The following is a 25,144-nucleotide window of genomic DNA, read 5'->3' on the forward strand; positions in this document are numbered from 1 at the left end:
AGAAAGTTTCATGCCTGTTATCAGAAGCTTGCCTCAGCAATAGAGTAAAATAAACCTAAAACTATGAGAGATGTTAGTATGGTAACTGAAGAAGGACTGACCAGCAATTCTGAAGTAAAATTCAGTACAAAACAGAATAAGGGGGTTACCTTTTTTTTCTTATGTTCTTGTGGCATAGTCATTAATTCCTTTACTTGATATGTCTTACTGTTGTATTTGTTGTATTATGTGCTTCTTCTGTACTCTCATAGTGAGCTGATACTTGTAATTTCATTTAGGTTTACACATGTGTAGTCCTAAATGACAATAAAGTTTACTTAGAATCTTTGACTCTTTGAAGAAGAAAAGCACTTGAGTGAGGACTTTCATAAAAAAGTGAGTGCAGAAGAAAACAAGAGAAGTAGGAGAATGTAGAGTCCTGACCCAAATTTGGATAGTATAAAGCAAAACATGCAACTGAAGGTTCACTCTTTGCTGAGGAATTTGTCAGTGAAAAGAACACTAATCCTTAGTTCTCAAATTTACAAACTATTAAGTTAGAACAGTGCCTTCCCCCTTAAAAAAGAATTACAAATCAAACAACCAAACTCTACACACTGAGTGATAGCCAAGAAAAAGCCTTAATCCAAATGCTCATGCTTTTGAGATGATGGCTAGCTTTGAATCTAATGCAATGGTTTTATGTCTATACATATAATGTTGGCTATCAATCTTAATTGTAAGAAGTGTCAATAAGTAACCATGTGTAGACACATGATGTACAAGTATATGCAATGTATTACTATCAAACTGGTGGTCTGTAGCTGAACAGCACTGACACCAAATATATTTTATACTTTTGTCATTACTGTGTTAGGGTGCTGGATCTATGTGCCCCTATGTGTATTATAATGCAATACTATGCCCAAGTCATGGCTAAAAAAAGTCTGCCAACCAGTTAACTTATCTGGTCATCAAACAGAAAAATAAATAAAGGAACAAACAACCTACAAAAAGTAAAACTGATGATACATTTTATTCTAATATTCTTCTGCAGTGAAAAAAAAAAACAAGGAAGGAAAAGAAAGTAAGACAGTCAGTATACTCTCAAACTAAGGGGAGAAGAATAAACTAAAAGGAGGAGACCAATCAAGAAGCCCATTTTTATAACCAAGAATGTAAAGCAGAAGGTGACTTTTATTTAGAACCTTTTACTTTTTATAGAGGAAGACAAAACAGAAGCTGCAGTGGCAGTCTTTTTAGCAGAAAAAAGTCTTTTTAGCAGAAAAAGTTACACTTTTCACCTTGAGGCAGACTACTCAAGAAAATAATCCTGTGTTTGTGGACTTATAAATATGTTTTAAAAGTTTTAAAGACACAATGGGAATATCATAATTTAAATACATCAAGACATAAACTACCAAAAAGGATATTCCCATTAACTTGTATCCCTATTTTGAGCATAAAAGATGATGTCTTATAAAGAGTAAGTTGAGAAGGAATATGTTGTACATCAATTACTAGTACCAAACCCTTGTAGGACATACATAATGAAACTAGGCTGTTGACATGTATTAGGACATCACCTAGGGATGAACAAAACTAAGTCAAGGGTATTGGACAGATTTTATTGGCCAAGCATAATGAACTAGATAAAGTTTGATTCTTGTCCAGAATGTGTTAAAGTCAGTTCTGATGAAGTCCTTGTAAAAAATAGGATGAAAGTGCTTAACTGTTTGGTTTGAATAAAGTATTTCTTCTACCAGCCTCTGCAAGTCTCCACATCATTTTACTGCAGCAGAATTGTTATTTCTAATCTGGAATTCCAGAATACTGCACCCAATCCTAGAAGTGCCATTTGAATGCATTGCTGTGGACAGATACCATTAGTAAAATCCAGCAATGTATCTCAGTACACAGTAGTTATAATGACCATACTACCAAATGTCCAGAAGTATCCTTACACAAAGCTAATACTAAGGCTATTGACCAACCACTTCCTTTATGCTAGAATACTGTGTCAATTCTTTCAGTACTCTAAATTCAAACAGTCAGAGACATCAGTGTACAATCCATATACAGGTGGATTAGTAGAGAGGTTTGAAAAACACTGAAACCCCTGCTAAGGAAAGGCATTGATGCAGATAGTAAAATCTGGGACCACTTGTTACCCTAGTTATTTTTTCAATTAAAGAGGTGCCACAAGTTTTTGCTGAGGTTACCGCATTCAAACATCTCTATGGTGGATATCAGCAAGGGCTGCTTTACATTGCTACAGGAATACATCAAGAGGAGAAAACACTATTTAAAATGGGCTAGAACTCTGTCTTAGTTTGCAGGATAGATTAAAGGTGATGGTAACCATAATAAATTAGCACATGCAGAAAGCCCAAAAAATGCAAAAAAAAAAAAAAGTTTCTAGCAAGAATGCCCAAGTTAAAAAAAATAGAATTGGAGACCAGGTACTAGCATTAGTGCAGTGCCCCACAAAGAAAAAAAAAATCTGGCAAAATATTGGTGGCCATTTGAGGTGAAGAAACTAAAGGCAGGAAAGAGAAAGATAGTACAAACAGATCATATTATTATACTGAAGGCATAGAAAGAAGGAAAGAATTTTGCAGGGATCTTGTAATCTGAAGTTCGTGCAAGACAGACTGTGGAATCTCTACCTGAACTCCAAATAGAGCAATCCTTATCAAAATTACAAGAGCAGGAAGTGAGAAAATTTTTATTAAAAAAGAAAGGTGTGTTCAAAGAAATCATGGGTGAGCTAAACTAACAGAGCAAAATATAAAAAGAACACCCATGAGTGAATATGAGACTAAGACCTTACAGAGTACCAGAGTCACAGAAATAATTAGCAAAAGAAGTTGTTCAAAATTTCTTCAAACTAGGCATAACAGAAGAACTACAAAGTGAGTGGAGCAGCCTCTCTTTGCTAGTCCTAGGCCAAATGGAAGTATCACATGATTAAAGAGTTTAAAAAACCAAAAAGGATTTCCAAGTCTAACTTAATGCTCTGTTTTGTGGAAACTTCAGATTACAATATCTGCAAAATTCTTTACTTCTTTCTATGCCTTCAGTATATTAATATGATATGTTTGTGCTATCTTATCTCTTTTCTAACTTTCTAACCTTGTAGCATTAATGTGATGATAGTGAAATTAGGAAAGGATGGATATTTGACAACACTAGCCTTGATGAAGTGATAATGGCACATATATCACTCACGCCTTCTACCAAAGAGAAAACAGGTTTTGTAACTGGGATGGTCTGTTTCAATACACATTGTTACCATCTAACCTACATAGGGCTCCAGCCACCTTTCAGAAGTTGATAGATAAAATAGTGCTGCCCTATTCACAATAATGCTGCTGTTTACCTGGGTGACCTGGCCATTCATTCAGAGGGCTGGAAAGGTGACTTGCCTAAAGTGTAGGCTAGGTTAGAATATATAGGGTGGGCAAGGACAACTAGAAATAAACAAAAAGTAAAATATCTAAGGAGGAAGCCAATTACTATGAATGCCTCATAGGAAGATGGGTTGTATACCCACAACTAGAAAAAAGAGGCCTTAAAACAATGAACCTTTCCCTCAACCAAGATACAGGTAAATGCTTTTCTTAGACTAGCTAGTTACAACAGAAAGTTTATGCACAGTTTTATGATTACTGCTGCTCACAAGAAAAAAGTTCCATTTAATGAGCTATAACATATTCTTTGTTCTGAGTCTATGTCATAAAGCCTGATTTTACCAAGGAGTTCACTCATCAGATGACAGTTTGGGGGCAGTTCTATTTCACATTAAAACACAATCTAAAAGTGAAGCGGTATCATACAAGTTTCAGATTACAGTCTGAGACATAAAAATGTATGAATTTCATATAAGTCTTGTGTAGTCTGGTTATGGCTATAGGCTAACTGATACATCTCTTTTGATTAGGTTTCCTCTTACTTGGTATGCATATTTTATTTTTATTTTATTTTATTTTTTATTTGGTAACCAGGGTAGAACAGTGATCCTATTGGACCCATTTCAGCCTGAGCCCAGTACATCTTAACAGAGCAAGAGTATAATGCTTTTAGTTATTCATTATTCAGTGTACTCTTTAAAATATGTTGCTTACTTAGATAAAGTGTGACCCACAGCACAGTGTTGTTCCTCACGCCTAAGCAGCAGAGATAGAAACAGGACCCCAGAATGCTCTTTCACCCGTTTCTTAATCAACATACTCTGGGTTTATCAGTTCAACTAGAATACTTATCAAAGTAAAATGCTACTATTGTACCATTAATAGTGTTTATGTTGTATTCATTGTCTGTAGACCTGCCATTCCCAGTTAAAAACTACACAACTCGACAACAAACTAAAATATAAAGTAGCAGGAGCAGCCCAATGGCACAGGGAGAAAGTTTCCATCCATGCCACTGGTGGTCCAAGTTCAGGAATGGAGTTAAATAGATAGACAGACAGTTGTTTGGTTGTGGGAGTGCAAGATGAGTACTTTTCCACCCTGGGAGATGGTGCAGGCAGACCCCTCTTAATGGGAAGTAGCTGAGTGAAGGCCAAAGTACTTACCCCACATCAATACACAATGTACCAGAACAGCAGGTAGCAGGTGGTTTAGAAGGCATGTACACAATGTACCAGAACAGCAGGTAGCAGGTGTTTTAGAAGGCATGTACACAATGTACCAGAACAGCAGGTAGCAGGTGTTTTAGAAGGCATGTACACAATGTACCAGAACAGCAGGTAGCAGGTGGTTTAGAAGGCATGTACACAATGTACCAGAACAGCAGGTAGCAGGTGGTTTAGAAGGCATGTACACAATGTACCAGAACAGCAGGTAGCAGGTGTTTTAGAAGGCATGTACACAATGTACCAGAACAGCAGGTAGCAGGTGGTTTAGAAGGCATGTACACAATGTACCAGAACAGCAGGTAGCAGGTGGTTTAGAAGGCATGTACACAATGTACCAGAACAGCAGGTAGCAGGTGGTTTAGAAGGCATGTACACAATGTACCAGAACAGCAGGTAGCAGGTGGTTTAGAAGGCATGTACACAATGTACCAGAACAGCAGGTAGCAGGTGTTTTAGAAGGCATGTACACAAGTGTCAGCATTGCTGTGATGCCACTGCTCAGCTTCAAAGCAAGAAGAAAATGGCATGCTGGGATCTCGGAGATAATCTTTTTGAATGCACAGTGGCAGCTAGGAGGGGTGGAGTTGTACACTGTGCACACATTAAAGAGGGTTTAGAAGAAATGTGGCAAGTGACAACAAACCAGAAGTTTCAATGGCATATGGCTTCTTAGCAGAAGCAGTTTAAAATTGAAATATGAAATATTAAGTGCTCTTTGAAAGAAAGAGTTGCAACTATTTTTTCTTTAGTGGAAGACTATTTTGAAAAAAAATTGAAATTGAACTTACTTCTGGTTACCGTACCATAACATAATAGATGAACCTGCCACCTGATTTGATGTTTCTGGAAAAGATAATTACCTTCTAAGATCAAAAGTAAATATTAGAAAAATAATCTATACAACATGTTCAACCTCAGTGCATAGTATATGACTGACAAAGGCATGAAACTATACATGACATTTTCTAAATTCTTCATGACATTTACTTAATTCCTTAATGTTCTTATTTGGTTACTGAATTTTGTTATGTTGACATACAGAATGCCAAACAGCTGCCAAAAGAATGGAACTACAGACATTACATGAGAATGGTGTAGCAGCCATTGTACAAAAATGGAGCCATTACACGAGAATGGTGTACCAGCCATTACACAAGAATTGTGCAACAGCCATTACCCAAGCATGATGCAACAGCCATTACACATGAATGGTGCAACAGCCATTAAATGGAAATGGTGGAAAAATGTTAAAACCATATTATGGCAAATTAAATTCAATACTTTGTCTTCAGTTAATCAGGGAAATAAATCCTACATGCATTCCTTATCTAAAAAATCATATAAACATGTGCTGCTACTAAAATATAAGAAATCAGTACTCCAAATATATCCAAAATAATTCAGACAAAACTGCAGTACATGTAAGACATGCAGTAATTTTTCCTTGCAAAAATACCCATTAGGTTACATATGAAAATGTTCAGCATTTTAGTGCAACTCTTTACTTCTATTGGAACTATAACAGTAAAGCAGACAAAAAAAGAATGTGGTTAACATAAATAAATAAATAAAGCACAAAAGTACAGGTGTAATTGGGGGCAAACAATTTGTACATCCTGAATTGTAGATGGTACTCTTATTTTTATTGTCATCATTACTAATCATTATCAAGTTAACACTTTAAATCTAGGGTCAGTTAAATTTGAGTTTGATGGTACATAATACAGAAACTTGAATCCATTGTCATCCCATTGTATGTGAACAGGGAATATACAGTTACACAAGGTAGACTGACAAGTCATGGGTGAAGACATACCTCTCTCATCTACATTCATTCACATTCTATAAGTTAAGTTGAGTTTACTTCTTTTCTAACATTCTTTAGTGTTTTTTTTTTTTTGTTGCTGTTGTTTTTTGTTTTGTTTTGCAGATGGTATTCTTTTTGAACTAATATTGGAGAAGAATCATTTTCTGTACAACACCAATGTTCAGAAATAGGAATAAGAGAATAACTGCTAATGAAGTCATCAAAGTATCCTGTAGAAATTTATATACTAAAGTATACATATTCATGCAAGTTCTTCAAAACAAAACACTTCAGCTTTCAGAAACTGCCATAAAACTGTTTTGATTGAGTTAAAGGGCAATGGTTGCAAATGCCTTCCAGTTTTCACTTAGAATTGTCAGCCTGAAATTGTAGGCTACCAACACCTCACCGTCTTTAAGAAACTTCATTGATGTCATGATTCTGTCAGCTTTGATAGGCATTGTGATGCTTCAGGCATTGATTTCAGCACTATTGCCTTCATCTTGTTCCTGGATTACGTGAACTCCAGTGGCCCGCACTATACGAGTAGCACTACGGGATCGAGCAGGTGAACCACCTGAGCGAGTAGGAGACTTGTGTGCTCGGGCTAAAACAGGTGATCGCACAGGAGAGTGCTGGTACCGGCGAGCAGATACTGCTGGGGGTCCAGGGGACCTTGAAGGGGAGGCACTTAAACTTGTGAAACTGGGGGGACTTCCCTGCTCAGATGTACTATTGGAGTCATTTGGAAACTCATCCTCAGGTTCTGGGGATTCCTGAAATTAGAAAATTCATAATTAGTCTGAGAATACATTGAGTGTAAAATTCCTAACAGTTTCAATTATTCCCTGCATGGCAATGAAAAAAATGACACAGTGAAGGTAACAGTTCACATTAAGATTACCTATGTGGTAAATGTTTTAGGATATATCAAAAATAGGACAACTTCCTTTTCAGAGTGATTTTCTAAACTCGGTTACTGCTCTGAGCATTTTAATGAATAAATGGCTATTAAGCAATAATTCATAACAAGACATGAAGCACATACCTTACAGGTGAAATAGATCAGACAGAAGCTCTTTTCAGTATTTTTCCTTTCTCTTTGTAGGGCACTTGTTTGTGTCTTTCGGCTTTTCCCGGTTAGGGGTCGCCACAGTGGAACTCCGGTCCGTTAATGATTGGCAGTTAATTTTTACGTACCGGCTTGCCAGGCCTGATGCACAACCTTCAACGAAGGTACGCCCATTCATGCATGTCTCCATGCAGAAGACGGTCTAGCTGAGAATCGAACCAGACAGCATCTTAATGTGAGGCGACAATGCTACTGCAGCACCACCACCGCAGCTTCTCTTTGTGGCTGCATAAATGTCAAATGAGGTGTATAAATATGACTTAGTTTAAAAAAATCCTTGGGCAATTCTAAATTCCAGGGTAGATATCTTTACATCTGTAGTCTGGCAATTGGTGCATATGGTTAAGATAATGAGCTGTAGTTGCAGTTTAGGGTTTAATTCCCTCAGCTCTAATTTGCCTACTCTGTGACCTTGAGCAAGTCAAGTAACCTGACATTGCTCCCAGGTTTTGCCTAAAAGGAGATTATGTGTCCAGTTGGCCTACATGGTTAACAAACAGGTATTTTGTTTTTACATTTCATGGCCTGATACAGAAAGGCAGTGGTCCAACAAAGGCTCATAACTATCTGCAATGTTTCTTCTTCAAAGGACAGGTATCTTGTAACTTGGCTCAAGTTTTTTCAGAGTGTGGATGTTATGATGAATCTTCTCCCATGCTTTTCATACATAACATTAACAAAAAACATACTTTTACCTTTTTTGACTGCTTAGTTAATAGAGATATAGACAGTAATGGCAAATGAGGAGAGTTGATCCTTATTTGCCATTATGCTAATGCATCAGCATCAGTTCCTTGTTGGTCAATATTCTATTTGTTCCTGAGCTCCAGTAGCAGTTTGGCTTGATAAGTAATTGCATTATATTTATTCCATGTGCTCCTGAATACCATGACAGTTTTTAATATCATAGCTTGGTTAACATGCATATAAACCTTCTACGTGAAAATATTTTTTCACATCAACTGTGAGACACCTTCTGTCTGGCTTCAGGTTGCACCATGTATTTTCTTAGAACACTTAAATTGCTATCATGTCTCCCCTTCCCTGCTCCCAAAGTTGGAAAAGGATAGTTGCACCATGTTTGTTATCATCTGCAAACTTGGTGATCCAGACATTGCAAATGTCAAAGTAAACATCTGAGAGGAAGATGCCAAAAGTGACAGAACTGAGTACAAAGCCTAGTGTGAATCCACTGACTGACTCTGTAGTATTTGGGTATTATATATACACATATATATATATATATATATATATATATATATATATATATATATATATATATATATATATATATGGGTCTACCTCAACCTACCGAAATTACATTTCTCCAAAATGTAATTTTGCGACTCAGTTTTTCCAAAAGTGCATTTATTCAAAATTGCACTTTCACAAAAAAACAATTAAACGATCAGCAAGTGAGGTTGCTGTTGCAGATCGCGGCACAGTAGGGATAAGGGAATATTCCATTTTCTCCAATGTAGTGCAATCTCGGAGTTAGAATATATAAGTAGCGGGGGTGTGGGGGCTGTGGGGGGTGCAGGGGGGCTTGACCCCCTGCATAAATGTGTTTAGTGTTGTTATATATTTTTTTTATTTGCTGTTCGTTGAATCGTTTTTACGCAAAAGTGCATTTTCGGATAAATTCACTTTCAGAAAAAAGGAGTTGTGAAATTACTTTTTGGAGAAATCTAATTTTGCTGGGTCGAGATATATATATATATATATATATATATATAGAGAGAGAGAGAGAGAGAGAGACAAAGAGCAATAAAAAGGCTATCTAACATGAACTGCAGGTAGTTTTTCTCATACCCAATCACTAGCACCATTACAGTAAGAGTCTCAGCTCCAGTAGCACAAATAAGCCATAACAACCCTTGTACTAACAAAACAGTAAACATATTTACTATGCAATTAATCACAGCAGCTGTCACAGTAAATGCACACATTAATAAACTCTCCTATAGCTAGGAAGAAACTTTTTTCTTATTGGTACAACTGTTACAATGGATGCAATCAGCAATCCAATCAACAGAGGATGATAATTCCAATAAGATATATTATTTGCATTTGGTCAGTTTACATTTCACAGTTAAGTCATATGGATTTCATAAAAACAAATTCACTGCAGAAGCTTTTCATACTACAGAAACTACAACACAGTATATGGAAAAAAATGAAAGGTCTAAAATTCCTAGCTATCTTTTGTAAAGATAAAACTATCAGGAGATTTACAACTCAGTTCAGGCCCTTCCAAAGCTAACCAAGCTTCATTAAAAAAATGCAGCAGTCACAGAATCCTGACTTAAGGAAGATGCCAATAATTTGACTTATTGATAGCCACTCAAGCAAATTCTGCTTTTATGATAAATCAGGTTTACATGTCAGAGGTGGTGTTTTATTTTTTGTAAGAAAAAAACTCCTTTATTGAATGCACATATACATTCTAACTGAAGAGTTTATAAAATTCACCAATGTTTATCAAACAAAGGTATAAAAAAATCAAATTGTAAATTAGTTTAGCAAAAGTTTTCATACATTATTATGAACTGAACTTCATCAGAACTAAAACTACAACCTGAAACTATTCAGGAATAGTTTCAGGTTGTATTTTTAATTCTGCTGAACTGCTAAACTAATTTACAAATTGATTTTTATACTTTTATTCAGTAAACATTGGTGAATCAAATTTTGTGTATTGGTGATTGAGGCAAGTGGTGTTTCCTGAAGAGGACCATGAATGGTGCATTTCTTTGGTTCTTAGGCTGTGCACTGAGGCACTATTTAGTGTTTTATTGAGTCTACAAAATTATCTGCAGCAGTGCCAAATCAAAAATCTCTACTTTAGATGTTCCAAAAATGTAACTCTCTTAGGATACTTTAGCCTTAAGCAAACAAAACTCAGTTACAGAGAATGCTGTTACTGAATGCATTTATTAAATCAATTGGAGCTTTGTTACTATCTTGAGGGGGTAGGTGTAGTAAGTGTAGAAACAGAAGTCCCCCACAGATATCACTGAAAATAACCTAAAAGATTAGTTATGTAACATCATAACATTAGTGGTCCTTCTCTTCTCTGTCGCAGTATTCTTTATATGAAGGAGGCTGTCTGCCAAGTGACCCAGCATCGACCAGTATACAAAAGTCTTTTGTGCCTAGGGTGGGTGGTATGTCGCACATAGTCTGCTATTAGACATAGACTATAAAAGTGATGTATGCATGCACCATCCTCAGAAGTGAGTGCCCCTGGGAGAACGCCTGAGAACTAGGTATGAATGTAGGTACATCCAAGGAAGATTAAATGTAGAGGGTTGGAGGCTGCAACAGAGAAGAGAAGAACATCTAATGCTATGGTAAGATGTTACACAACTAATCTATGTCCTTTATTCTCCTGTTGCAGTATTCTTTACATGAGGGAGAATACAAAAGCTCATGAGAAGAAGGAGAGGGAGGAGGTAGGGGCAGAGGAGCTTTCCAGGAAGCCATGAGGAATGACCCTAGTGAACCCTGCCCTGGATTTAGAAATGTCCAGTTTGTAATGCTTGGTGAAGGTATGAACTAAAGACCAAGCAGCTGCATCCAGAATGGAGTTGGTGTCCAGACCTTTGAAAAAGGCACCAGAAGAGGCCATGGACCTGGTAGACTCAGCCCTAACTGAAGAGGGCAGGGTCTTTCCATGGTGTTCATAGCAGAAGGCAATGTCCTTAGCAATCCAGTTGCAGATGGTCTGTTTAGTGACTAGGAGTCCTAGGGCTTTAGGGTTAAAGCAGGCAAACAGCTTGTCAGATTTCCTGATACTCTTGGTTTTGTCTAGGTAAAACTGAAGCTGTCTGTATACATCCAAAGTGTGAAGAACTCTTTCTGCAGAGGTTTGGGGAGAAGGAAAAAAGGTGTGGAAGTGTAGTTCCTGGTTCAGTGATAACTTGTTGACCACCTTAGTCATGAAGGAGGGGTTGGTGCAGAGTGAAACCCTGCCCTTATGGAAGAATAGTAAGGGAGGGAAAGCCATAAGGGCCTGTAACTCTAAAACCCTTCTGGCAGAAGTGATTGCCGACAGCAATATAGTTTTCCAGGAGTAGAATTTTAGGGTGGTGGAGGCTGCTGGTTCAAATGGGGCCAGGGTCAGTTTTTCCAAAACAAAGTTAAGACCCCTAGGAGGCAAGGTTGGTCTCCTGGGACTCTTGAGTGGAGGACACCTTTCAAGAATTGTTTCACCTCAAACCTGAAAGCCAGGGGAGGTGAGAGAGGCAGACAGGCAGAAATGGCTGACGTGCACCTTCACTGAAGCATAAGCTAGTCCAATGCCCAGCAACTCACACAGGTATGATAGGACTGTGGGAACATCCACTGTTAATCCGTCCAAATTACATGAGAGACACCATAATGAAAATATTTTCCATTTGGATAAATACGATTTCCTTGTGTTTGGTTTCCTGTCCTCCTGCAGTACCCTTAGCATGTCTTCAGAAAAAAGGTGTCTGAAAAGAATCAAGGCCCTATCACCCACAATGTCATCTGTAGAGCTGACAAGTGTGGGTGAATGAGGATGCCCTTGTGTTGTGTGAGAAGGTCCACACCGTGGGGTATCTTGTGGTACTTGCCCTTGGCTAAATGCAGGAGCAAGGGGAACCAATGCTGTCTTGGCCAAAAAGGGATCATCAGCAAAGGTTTTTGGTCTGTCCTGCCAAATCTTCAGAAGGACTTTTGAGATGAGAAGCAGGGGAGGGAATGTATATAGAAACATCCCTATCCATGAAAAGCTGAGGGTGTCAACCTTCCAGGCCAGAGGATGAGGGTCTCTGGCACAAAATAGAGGAAGCTGTCTGTTCATGTGGGAAGCAAATAGATCTACCTGTGGAATACCCATTGGTGGACAGTTTCCAGAAACATGTCCCTGTGAAGAATCCATTCATGGGGTCATATTCTGGACCTGCTGAGAGCATCTGCCAAAACATTCATGCTGAAGGGAATGTATACTTGAAGGGGTGTTTTCAGTTTGACCGCCAGATCCCATACCTGTAGAGCTAGCCTGCACAGGAAGTAAGACCTGGTCTCCCCTGCTTGTTTACATACCAGAGCATTGTCATGTTGTCTGTAAGGACCTTTAAGGGTCCTGGAGTGAGCAGAGACTGAAAAGCCTGAAGTGCCAAGAGTAGTGCTCTCATTTCTTTTCTGTTGATGTGATCTTTTCTTTAAGAGGGTGACTAGGTGCCTTGTGCATCCATGGCACTGAGGGCTGCTCCCCAGCCTGTGTCTGAAGCATCTGTGTACATTTCCTGTAAGGGTGGAAGAGGATGGAGTGGGAGCCCTGGATTGGTAGAGAGGTGTTGAATCCACCAATGTATTTTTTTCTTCAAGCAGGGAAGAAGTGGAATTTGGAACTCCAGTGGGTGTGTGTGTGCTGAGTCCACACCAACTTTAGGTACCACTGCCATTTTCTCGTATGGATTTTTGTCACAAGGAGCATTAAGATCTTAGCAGCTGTGATGCTCACCACTGCTACCAATGTGTGATGGCCACTAATCAAGGAGCTTGATTCTTCACCACTGACATTGGAGAGGGATGTGCACTTGTAATACAAAGGGATCCACTCAGTATTTTCAGATGCAGACTTCTCTGCATCAAGTACAATTTCCCTTAAGAAAACAGAGAAAACACACTCAACCCGGGGGCTGGATATCTCTATATCTCTCTCTCTCTCTAAGTCCCCAATAAGACTCCCCACTAGTACAGCTGTAGGGTTAGGTCCTCAGCCGAGTGTCCGAGCCAAGTCCTCCAGCACCATCTCTGTCTGCCCATTGCTTTGTGTCCCTGCTGCAAGTAGCTGACACGCACACACACACACACACACACACACACACACACACACACACACACACACACACACACACACACACACACACACACACACACACACACACACACACACACACACGCGCACACACACACAGACACACACACACACACACACACACACACACACACACACACACACACACACACACCTGGGAAAGGCTGGCAAAGATTTACCTGCTGTGTCCCCTTCTGCCCACAGTATAAGATAGTTATCACTGCCACCAGACACTCCACAATCAGCTACTCTTAGACCCTTAACAATGGGTGTCTAATTATACTGTGTAATAGTAATACAAATGGTAGTAGCTCACCAAGATGGCTAGGCCTTCTGGAGTGGCCCACACAGAGTCACCAAATAAATATAAGTACTGTCAAAGGCTAGACACTTTCTACAAGGACCAGCTACAATAAACATTTTAAATATATTTAATAATGAATAATAAAAGGACAGGAAAATATTGAATATATATTTACAGCAAAGACCTCATTTGGTCACCTGACTCTAGGTTCTCACAGTATTCTCCTTTGAAGCTGGAGACAGGAATTATGACAGTGACTGGAGCCTCTTCTCTTTTCACTGGACTAATGAACAAAGGCTCTTTCCCAGACCCAGCATCTCCAGTCCTATTCAGCACTGTGGGATGCCTTTTAATGGTTTAACAGCTGATTTACATTTCCCTTATATTTCTTAAAGTACGTTAGCTGGTTAGCATTTGCTGTGCCAGTATCCTCTATTAAAACATATTCATTTAATTTAGTTACAATAATACATATAAATTTCTTTTCATTCCAGCAGGGTGCACTGTTGATACATTTTAGCACAAGCAACCCTCACCAATACATTTTCAGCACAAACATCTGTACAAATCAGTACGACAGATGACATACAGTTCTAATACATTTGTAACACAAGCATATTGTATAAATCAGTTTGATATTCAAAGGGCATATCATTCTTCAAAAAAACTCCAGCTGGCCCTGCTGGCACTTTCCCATATCATCACAGAGGCCATAAAGCCTACGGTCTTGAGAAACATCCTGCCTGAAATGTGGGACTGGGGAATGAGACTTTGAAAGAAGGCAGTGAGCTCCTGGGCCTTCTGGGTTGGGAGAGATACCTTCATGAGGTCTGTCTGAATCCTGTACCCCAGGAAAATCTGGTCTTGGTTTGGGGTGAGGGCTGATTTCTGGTAATTTATTGTGAAACCAAGAGAAAGAAGGATGCCAATTGCACAAGTGAGGTTCATCTGTAGCAACTCTGGACTGTCTGCTTGGAGAAGAAGAGTGTTCAAATATGGGAAGATCTGGATGCTTAGCAAGCTGCAGAATGCAACCACTGGTGCTAGGCACTTTGTGAATACCCTTAAGGCAGTAGAAAGTCCAAAGGACAAAGCAGAAAACTGAAAATGTCCAGAAGCTACTAAAAATCTTAGATGTTTCCTGTTACTGGGGTGGATGGGAATATGAATACAGGTATCCTTTATGTCTACTAAGGCCATGAAGGCTTGAGGTAATATGAGGGGAAAAAGGGTTTATAAGGTTTGCATCCTGACAGAGGGTACCATCAGAAAGGTGTTTAGAAAAAAAGAGTTCTAAAATGGGTCTCCTAGGACTTTCCTTATTTGGAACTAGGAATAACTTGGAATAGAATACCTTTCCTCTTTGATGGGTGTGGATGTTTTCAATGGTGGCTTGATCCAGAAGTGTTTGAAACACTGGTGGGAACAGTGGAAGTTGCTGTTTGGGAGGTTGAGGAACGCCCTTGAATGGATGTAGTGACTCTCAGACCATGAAGTATCCCTCTTTTATTAGGAACATACCCAGGAGTCTTGGATAATCTTTTCCCAGGCTGGGCTTGAGATGGAGAGGTGAAGGGAGATGTGAGGGGAGTAAAGGGGTCCAGGTAGTCAGATGGACCCTGGCCTGTCTGGAAATGGCTGTTTAGGAGGTGGAGTCTTTTCTTCTTCTTCTTTCGGCTGCTCCCATTAGGGGACACCACATCGGATCAACTATTTCCACTTCTTCCTCTCCTCTCCTCTGCATCTTGCTCTGTCACACCAACCACCTGCATGTCCTCTCTCACCACATCCATAAACCTTATCTTAGGCCTTCCTCTTTTCCTGTTACCTGGCAGCTTCATCCTTAGCATCTTTTTCCCAATATACTCTGCATCCCTCCTCAGCACATGTCCCAACCAACATAATCTTGCCTCTCTGGCTTTGTCTCCAAACCTTCCAACCTGGGCTGACCCTCTAATATACTTATTCCTAATCCTGTCCATCCTCACCACACCCAGTGCAACTCTTAACATCTTCAACTCTGCCACGTCAAACTCTGACACCTGCCTTTTTGTTAATGCCACTGTCTTCAACCCATATAACATAGCTGGTCTTACTACCCTCTTGTAGACCTTCCCTTTCACTCTTACTGGTACTCGTCTGTCACAAATCACTCCTGACACTCTTCTCCACCCACTCCATCCTGCCTGTACTCTCTTCTTCACCTCTCTTCCACACTAACCATTACTCTGAACTGTATTTAAACTCATCCACCTTTGCCACCTCTACTCCCTGCATCCTCACCATTCATCTATCCTCCCTCTCATTCACACACATATATTCTGTCTTAGTCCTGCTGACCTTCATTACTCTTCTCTCTAGAGCATATTTCCACCTCTCTAGGGTTTCCTCCACCTGTTCCCTACTCTCACTACAGATCACAATGTCATCTGCAAACATCATAGTCCACGGGGACTCCTGCCTGATCTCGTCTATCAACCTGTCCATCACCATTGCAAATAAGAAAGGGCTCAGAGCTGATCCTTGATGTAAACCCATCTCTACCTTAAATGCATCCATCACTCCCACCGCAGACCTCACCGCTGTCACACTACCCTCGTACATATCCTGTACCACTCTTACATACTTCTCTGACACTCCCGACTTCCTCACACAATACCACAACTCTTCTCTAGGCACCCTGTCATATGCTTTCTCTAAGTCCACAAAGATACAATGTAACTATTTCTGACCTTCTCTGTACTTCTCCATTAACACTGTCAGAGCAAACATCGCATCTATAGTGCTCCTTCCTGGCATAAAACCATACTGCTGATCACTAATTATCACCTCCCTTCTTAACCTAGCTTCCACTACTCTTTCTCATAACTTCATGCTGTGTCTGATCAATTTAATCCCTCTGTAGTTGCTACAGCTCTGCACATCACCCTTATTCTTAAAAATCAGTACCAAAACACTTTTTCTTCATACCTCAGGCATCCTCTCACTTTCCAAGATTTCATTAAACAATCTAGTTAAAAAACACCACTGCCATTTCACCTTAACACCTCCATGCTTCCACAGGTATGTTATCTGGACCAACAGTCTTTCCATTCTTCATCCTCTTCATAGCTATCCTTACTTCCTCCTTGCTAATCCACTGCACTTCATGAGTTACTATCTGCACATCATCAAACCTTCTCTCCCTCTCATTCTCTTCATTCATCAGCCCCTCAAAGAACTCTTTCCATCTGCTCAACACACTCTCCTCGCTTGTGAGTATGTTTCCCTCATTATCCTTTATCACCCTTACCTGCTGCACATCTTTACTAGCTCGGTCCCTCTATCTAGCCAATTAGTACAGGTCCTTTTCTCCCTCCTTAGTGTCCAACCTTTCATACAACTCTTCATACTCCTTATCCTTAGCCTTCACCCCCTCTCTCTTTGGCATGCACCTCATCTCCTTATATTCTTGTCTACTTTCTTCATCTCTCTGACAATCCCACATCTTCTTTGCCAACCTCTTTATCTGTATACACTCCTGTACTTCTTCATTTCACCACCAGGTCTCCTTGTCCTCCTTCCTCTTTCCAGATGTCACACCAAGCACCTTTCTAGCCATCTCTCTTACTAGCTCTGCTGTAGTTACCAGCTATTCAGTGACTCTTCACTGCCACCCAGTCCCTGTCTTAACTCTTTCCTGAACTCCACCTCACAATTACCCTTTTTCACTTTCCACCGTTTGATCCTTGGTGCTGCCCTCACACTCCTCCTCCTCTTCTTGATCACCAATGTCATCCTACAAACCACCATCCTATGCTGCTTAACTACACTTTCCCCCTGCCACCACTTTACAGTCTCCAATCTCCTTCAGACTGGCCCTTCTACATTAGATATAATCCACCTGTGTGCATCTTCCTCCACTCTTGTATGTCACCCTATGCTCCTCCCTCTTGTTAAAATACGTATTCATCACAGCCATGTCCATCCTTTTCGCAAAATCCACTACCATCTGACCTTCTGCATTCCTTTGCTTAACACCATACCTACCCATCACTTCCTCATCCCCTCTGTTCCCTTCACCAACATGCCCATTGAAATCTGCTCCAATCACCAGTCTCTCACCCTTGGGTACAGCCGTCACCACTTCATCCAACTCACTCCAAAAATGTTCTTTCTTATTCATTGCACACCCAACTTGTGGAGCATATGCACTAACAACATTCATCATTACACCATCAGTTTCCAGCTTCATAAACATCACTCTATCCGACACTCTTTTCACCTCCAAAACGCTCTTAGCATACTGTTCCTTCAGGATAACCTCTACGCCATTTCTCCTCCCATCCACACCATGATAAAACAATTTGAACCCACCTCCGAAACACCTAGCCTTGCTCCCCTTCCATTAGGTCTCTTGCACACACAATATACCAACCTTCCTTCGGTCCATCATATCAGCTAGCTCTCTCCCTATACCAGTCATACTGCCAACATTCAAAGTTCCAACCCTCACTATCACAGTCCTAGCCTTTACCTGCCTTCGGGCATGCCTTACCCCTCTTCTCCTCCTTCGGCCAACAGTAGTCCAATTTCTGCCAGCACCCTGTTGGCCAACAGTACTGTCTGTTGTGAGGTCCAAAAGGATTGTTTCATCTTTCCAGGTCTCTTCATCTTGGGTTGAGCTGGTCTGGATTGCCTCCTGACAAAGGCTGATTTAGAAGGGTAATTCCTCTGGAATTTTGGGACTGAGGTATTTTAGATCTTTCATCTCCTTACTGTTTTCCTGAAATGTTTTGAAGAGTTCCACAGGCACAGAGCCAAACAGGGCTTCATTGTCCAGGGGAGCATCCATCAATTTGGATTTAATATCCTTTAGCAAGGGTTGTCTAAGCCAAGTGAATCTCCCAAGGACAGACCCAGAGGCAGCTGCCCTAGTGGAATCCTCTACAGCATCATAGCTACATTTGATTGTGTGTCTAGTGACCTGGGAGGTAGTAGCCAGCAGGTATGTAGCTAGAGTCTTATTCTCTAATTTGGGCAGTTCAGAGATTATTTTAGACAGTTGTGACAAAAGCTCTAATAAGTATTTTATTATATGGGTTTGGTAGTTTAGTTTATTGCTCTACATGTAACATTGGTGAAAGTATAAACTTTATTGCCCAGTCTCTCCAGATGCCTGTTGTCCTTGTCAGAAGATAGCAGGGAGGTAGAGGGAAGAAGTCTTGATGGAATGTCAGAGGACACAGTGAGGACACAGTGATGACCAATGGGTCAGCTGAAGGTGCTTGAATAAGTACTTAAAATCTGCAAGCACCTTATAAAATCTGTCTGGTTACTTAGGGGCCAGGGGATGTAAGTCAGGAGTCTTTCTAGAGGATGCAAAAGCATCTAAGAAGGCTGGAAGGATAGGGGGAATAGCAGAGGGAATGGGAGTGTCCACTTGCAGTAGGTTATAGTAATATTTTTGAATGTCTATCATTTCAATGCTTTCCCACTTGAAATCTTCTTGCATCCTGGTCAAAAGGTCACTGAAAGAAATATCTTCTACTGAAGAATCCATCCCATTAGAATCTTCCTCAGGGGAGGCACAGTCTAGTGGGAGGGAATCTGGGTAGAGTAAGCTAGAGACTCCTCATTAGAGGAGGAAGCCTCTTCAGAAGATGACTCTTCTCCAACCCTTTTTTGAGAAGGAGCAGGCCAGGGGGCTATACAGGACTGGGAAACATAAGAGTATTGAAAATGCTTTGGGAGAAAGCTTGTCAATCCTTCTGTGGGTCGGAAGGAGGCGAAGCATACTTAGTCTTCTATTTCTTTTTACTGGGCATATCAATTCTGTGGAGTGACAGTGGGCCGGACTTAGGCCTACACTCAATAATGTTTGATTCTAAGGGCCTTCAGAAATGATGAGCTGTGGTTCCCCTTGGATGTTCAAGGTCTATGTCTACGGTACCTCTGAGAACGTGCTTCTATCCTGTACCATGGTGACCTCCATTCAGCCTGTGGTTCAGACACCATCCCTGAGCAAATCCCTGGACAGGTAATTGTCTCAGGAGAGACATCTGTCCCCTGAGGTGCAGCTGAGGTTTCCAGCCTGTTTTTCTTAGCCTTCTGTTTCGCTAACAACTCAGCTTCTGAGGTCGAGAGACCATCCATCCTTTTGGTGAGGAGTTTTAGTCGCTGGTTTTCTAGGTATATGGAAAGCGGATTAAGCCTACATTGTAAGGTTTTCAGGAATAACAACTGGCAGATAGGGCAGGCCTTGTGGTCGTGTGAAGGCTCAAGACAGAAAAGGCACTGTTGATGGCTGTATTTATGTGGAATCTGATGCCCACATTCACATTGCCTTTATCGGATGACATTAAACTTAAGACACTATCAAAAGTAAGAAAAGGATTCCCCAATGGGGCACTTATCTGAGCTGAAGTTTCCTTGGTGGTCAGAGCATACATACTGCAGGTGCATTCTGTCTGGTGGCAAAGAAGTTCTGAGGATGGTGTGCGCGTACATCACTTTTATAGCCTATGTCTGATAGCAGACTATGTGAGACATACCATGCACCCTAGGCACTAAAGACTGTTGTATATTGGTCGATGTCAGGTTGCTTGACAGGCAATCTCTCTCATGTAAAGAATACTGCAACAGGAGAACAGAAGGACAGAAGGACATCAACTACTTCTCAGCATTAACTTACTGGACATTTACATCACTCCAGTACATAGCAACATTCACAGGGACCCTTCTTGTTGGTGAACTAGCTTAACCTAAATAAAATAAAATAAAATAAAATAAAGGAAAGAACACCTGGTTTAGATCCACCAGAAAAAAAGACTCCTCCACTGCCCATAAACTTCAAGTCTATTTACCTCTCAGAAGAAAATATGTTAGATGATGGCTGCATGTTTATTTTTTTTAATTTTCAGCTATTCGTGATATCTCTGTTATCCTTGCAAAAAATAATATATTAAAAAATCTAAAGCATACGCCGAAATGCATGCATACACACACCAACACTCACATTAACATGCACACTTACTTAGCTACACATTCCTTTAAAGGTTTGAAACAAATCTCCAAAACTGACATCACTGCTGCTATTAAAATCCGTAACTTGCCTTCTCCAACAGTAAACCTGTGCAGCATTCTCTTATATTTCTTTCAACTTTCCATTTCATAATAATTAGTAAGAAATCTGCCCTGAAACTACTAGACACACTACACTGGTATAATTATGTAAGGATAGCCTTTTCCATTGTACCTTTTTCTAAATACAAATAATAAATGGTGTTCTTTTCCTGGGAGTAAATTGTCTATTATGGATATTTTAACTCTGCAAGAAAATAGTAAGTAAGTCAAAGGATCATTCTCATAAAATGCAAATGCTCTCAGTTCCCTCTTCATAACCTGTTCTGTTTTAGTGCTTATCTCTGTTGATGTCCACTTTAACCTTAACACTGAAGAATGCTATCATCATCCCCATAAATGATTGGTCCCATATCAGTGCCAGAAGCATGTACAACAAAATAAATTCATTATAGAAATGGCTTTGTTGTTACAATACTGATACCGGATCTGACTCAGAAACCTGGTTAAATCTAGCTCATGATAATACTCCATTTGTACAACTAGACTTAGACTTTTGTGATTCATGTATGCAAAACCCATCTTTAAGTCAACACGCAAGACTCTTGAAACTATTTTCCCATGTTTGGTAGACTGAGTCTAGAAAGATGGCATCTACAAAAGCACTGTTATAGCCATTATCTCATACCAGGCGGACATCTTGTGCTTTCCTGCTCATGCCCTGACTCCATAAGCTGGATGGGATCATTACTGATGAATGTAAAGGTTATAATTCAAGCTGGTGTACTTATCAATAGAGACATCAAAGGAGTATGCATTCCATCCACTGTGTCCCTCATTAAGGGTGGGTCCTTAGTTGCACATGACAACTACTATCTTGTTACCTTATTCTCTCTACTTTCAAAAGAATAAGAAAATATTGTGCACCAAAACCAGCAAAGAACTTAACATAATTTCCATTAACATAGCTTCAGGATTTCTCTTGGCATGAAAATTGCCTCTTGGATGTGATGGAGTAAGTCCATTTCTGGTTAGGCAACTCACTTCTTTGTGGAAGGCTGCAGTGTAGTTTAACGCAGTCTTCATTTATTTTATTAATTTGGGAAGGGAATTATTTTCTTATTAAAATGTTTACACTGTGCACCTTTGGTGGCTGGTGGCAGGGGGCTTACAAATTAGTGTGTGCGGGTTTTGTGAAATGGCAACTTATGAATTTAGATCCTGTTGTGGTTCATATTAGAAATAAGGATTATATTTTGTTGCTTGGACAGTAGGTATGCTCTGGTAGGTGATTACTCATAACATCATTCAGCTTTTTAGGAAGAAATGACTGCAGAAGGACATCATGGAGCATGCTTATTCCAGGTAGGTGCTGCATATTACAGGAGCAGTGGTCAATATTTTTATATCACTTTATTTCCTGCTCTTTGGCTGAGAGGGATGAAGCCTTGACTGTAACTCAAATGTCCAAGATTTGATTAGAAGCCCTGACATTGGAGGGGCCAAGGTGATGAGATAGAGGAGGGACAGGATTTGGTAAACTTACCTGTTCAGGCAGTGGGTGAGTAGAAGTATATGCATTTGGGTTAACACTGGTTGAAGTAATCTCTCTGACAGAATCTGGAATGACCACTGATTGTGCTTCTGGAGGAGGGGCAGAGCTGCTTGGAGGACCCCCCCCCTCACACACACACACATAACTGTGAGGACATCTTCTGCCATCAGTCTATTGCATGTCCCTCCCTGTAATATCACTGGATACATGTGGAAGTTAGAGACTAAAGACCTTCAAATCTGCTGGCTAACAGCCACCCACAGATGACCCTTGCCACAGTGATGAGGAAAAAATGGCCAAATTGCTAGAAAGGGCTGATGACTAACAAACAATGGAGGATATTATAGCAAACCTCCAAATGAACACAGTATGACCAAGCTATTTACTTCAGCCTTGTAACTCTTCAGCATTAGTCTGGATATATAATATCAGTCAAGTCAAATTACAAAGGCTGTTAGTTAAAGAATCCTGTCATTACTATGTTTAATAAAAGACATTACAGTCACTTAGACAATGCCTTTTAGAGGGAAAAGATGTGTATGTAAATAATATTACTCTGTATGGCTAATGCAGTTGACTGTATCTCTATGATCAGCCACTGGCAATGTTTGTGCTCATGCCAGTGATTTTAAGTTACACAGCACTTTAGTCTATGGTTAAGATTAAAATATCTCTTTCCACATACCTACACAGCAAAGCCTATAGAGTCATTTTCAACATCTTTATTAGTTACAGTGGGGTGACACTTTGGTTATACTAATGTGATCTGGCCCACATAGCATCCTCAGTTATTTCCTTTTATTTTTTCATGACTCAAAATTCAGGTTGACTGCCCTGGATGAGCCACCTTTGACATGTGTTTTGACTGACCATTCATGCACACCACGTGGTTTTGTTAAAAAATAGATTGGCTTTTGCTGAGACTATTGCAGCAACAGGCTAATAAGAATTGATAGCACTTTTTTCTTATTTATTTTGAAAGTTGAAGTGGCAACTGTGAGTATTTAAGTAATTGTTTTTGTAATGGAAGTACTCCTTGAAGGCTTATGTGAAGCCAAGGCGCTAGAGTGCTTTTTCGTGTTACTGAGAGATTTTGCTGTTTTTATTAAATTCTGGATCATACCTTGACATTTGTTGTTCTTGGGAAAATTGGTCTGGAGTGTTGTCAAGAGTATTGAAGGTATGGCCAGTGATTCTGCACTTAATTTACCCAGAATTTCTAGAAAAGAACTGTCGGATTCTTCTCAGCTGACTTTGGATGGTTATCTACATTCCAACATAACAGAGAGGGAGAAAGGTGGAGGTGATAGACCAGCCAGTAATAGTGAAGGGCCATCCTCGCAGCTGTGGGAAAGGCTGCTTATGGAGACCAGAAGCAAGTGTACACCATACCCATTTTCAATGGTGGATAAGCATTCTACAGCCATTTCTGGGGAAGCAAGAACTTTGTTCCATAAATTGGAGCAGTTACTTAACAAAGAATCCTTAACCCACTACAATAGACTCAGCCTACAGAGGTATCTGGAGCTTGATATAGCACTGAGGGGGTTACGGGCACTGAAACTTTCCTCTCGGCCTTTTGATTTATCAAATAATGAAAAGCAAACTTTCTGGCAGACATGGGAGAAGGCTGCACATTGTTGCTCACTTGAGTGGGTTAAAATATTAGTTGAATGGGACAAGGTAAAGCTTTTTTCTTTGAGAAAATATATTAATTCTGTTTACCATAATATTTTACTTTCTCTTGACAAAAAATGTTTTGAAAGTGCTTGGGTGACATTCAAGAGAAATTGGCTGTTTTTGAAAATAAAATATGTGAACAGAAACTAAATAAAATAAAGAGAGACCTTAGTGATTATGACAATGGTACTGCCTTTTTTAGACCAGCACATCAACGTCGGGGGTCACGAGTACGTTTTCAAAATCAGAAAGGAGGGAGAAAGACAAGAGAAGAGGCATTGTTTAGTGATGCAAGCCAGTGCCAGAGTGATTTAGAAGATAAGCAGGCATTTCCAGCTCTACCTAAGCCCAATGATACACAATATATGCAGCAAAACTTTTGTCAGAAAGGTGGACAATACTATAATAAGAAACAACAGTTCCAGGAACAAGATTGGGATCAACATAAAGGAGGTAAACACCATGGACAATAGAGAAATAACAAAAGAACTAAATGGCATTGATTTAGAGTGTAACACTGCTAATGTTGTTTTGAATTTAACTAATAATGTGCTGGATGATAGTTTATACACAGCTTTGCAATGTGGTCTTAAATTTATTCCTACAGTGTTGCCTAGAATACAATTTTTTAAAATTGAGATTTTTAAACTAATCATGAAAATGCATTTGTGGTGCTATTTTCATGTCTACAATGTAGAGAGAACTAAGAACTGTATAGAAAATGTTTTCAATGAGACCTATGATAGTATAGATGAAAATGATAGTGTTAATAAGATATCTGAAGATTCTTGTTTCTTGTACTGGTGAATTTAATGGTTACTGTCCAATAGATTCTACAGATATAAAGGTTTCTAGTGAGTTTATACCACCATTTATATATGAAGGTATTAAAATGTTTCATTCAATGATTGATTTTGAAATTGAAATGTTATGTAATAATTTAGATGGAAAGGACATTGATTATAATTTAACAAAAAATGAATGGTTAGCAGTAAAAGAATTTTCACATCAAAATAATGTTGTGATAAAACCTTCAGATAAAGGTAATAAAATAGTGGTGATGCACCATTCTCAATATATTAGGCTGTGTTATGAGTTGTTACAAGATGAGCAAGTATATAAAATTGTGACC

The 25,144-nt window shown here is 39.7% G+C and overlaps 1 protein-coding gene and 1 long non-coding RNA gene across 2 annotated transcripts in view; one reads left to right on the top strand and one right to left on the bottom strand.

The window, feature by feature from the left end:
* Window positions 1–3,582: 3,582 nt before the first annotated feature.
* Window positions 3,583–6,352, top strand: LOC122809592. Its single transcript, XR_006365929.1, has 2 exons — window positions 3,583–5,021; window positions 5,069–6,352. It is a non-coding gene; the product is annotated as an uncharacterized LOC122809592 (long non-coding RNA).
* The window catches only part of HEPACAM (hepatic and glial cell adhesion molecule), a 1,477,529-nt gene continuing 1,458,627 nt past the window's right edge, over window positions 6,243–25,144 (bottom strand). The window contains exon 7 of the mRNA XM_044081198.1: window positions 6,243–7,204. Within this exon, the coding sequence (XP_043937133.1) occupies window positions 6,899–7,204 (306 nt within the window). The 3' untranslated portion in view covers window positions 6,243–6,898. The remainder of the gene's footprint in view (window positions 7,205–25,144) is intronic.

Source organism: Protopterus annectens, chromosome 8.part0, assembly GCF_019279795.1.
Source record: "Protopterus annectens isolate FY-2018-M chromosome 8.part0, PAN1.0, whole genome shotgun sequence".
Taxonomy (NCBI): Eukaryota; Metazoa; Chordata; order Ceratodontiformes; family Protopteridae; genus Protopterus; species Protopterus annectens.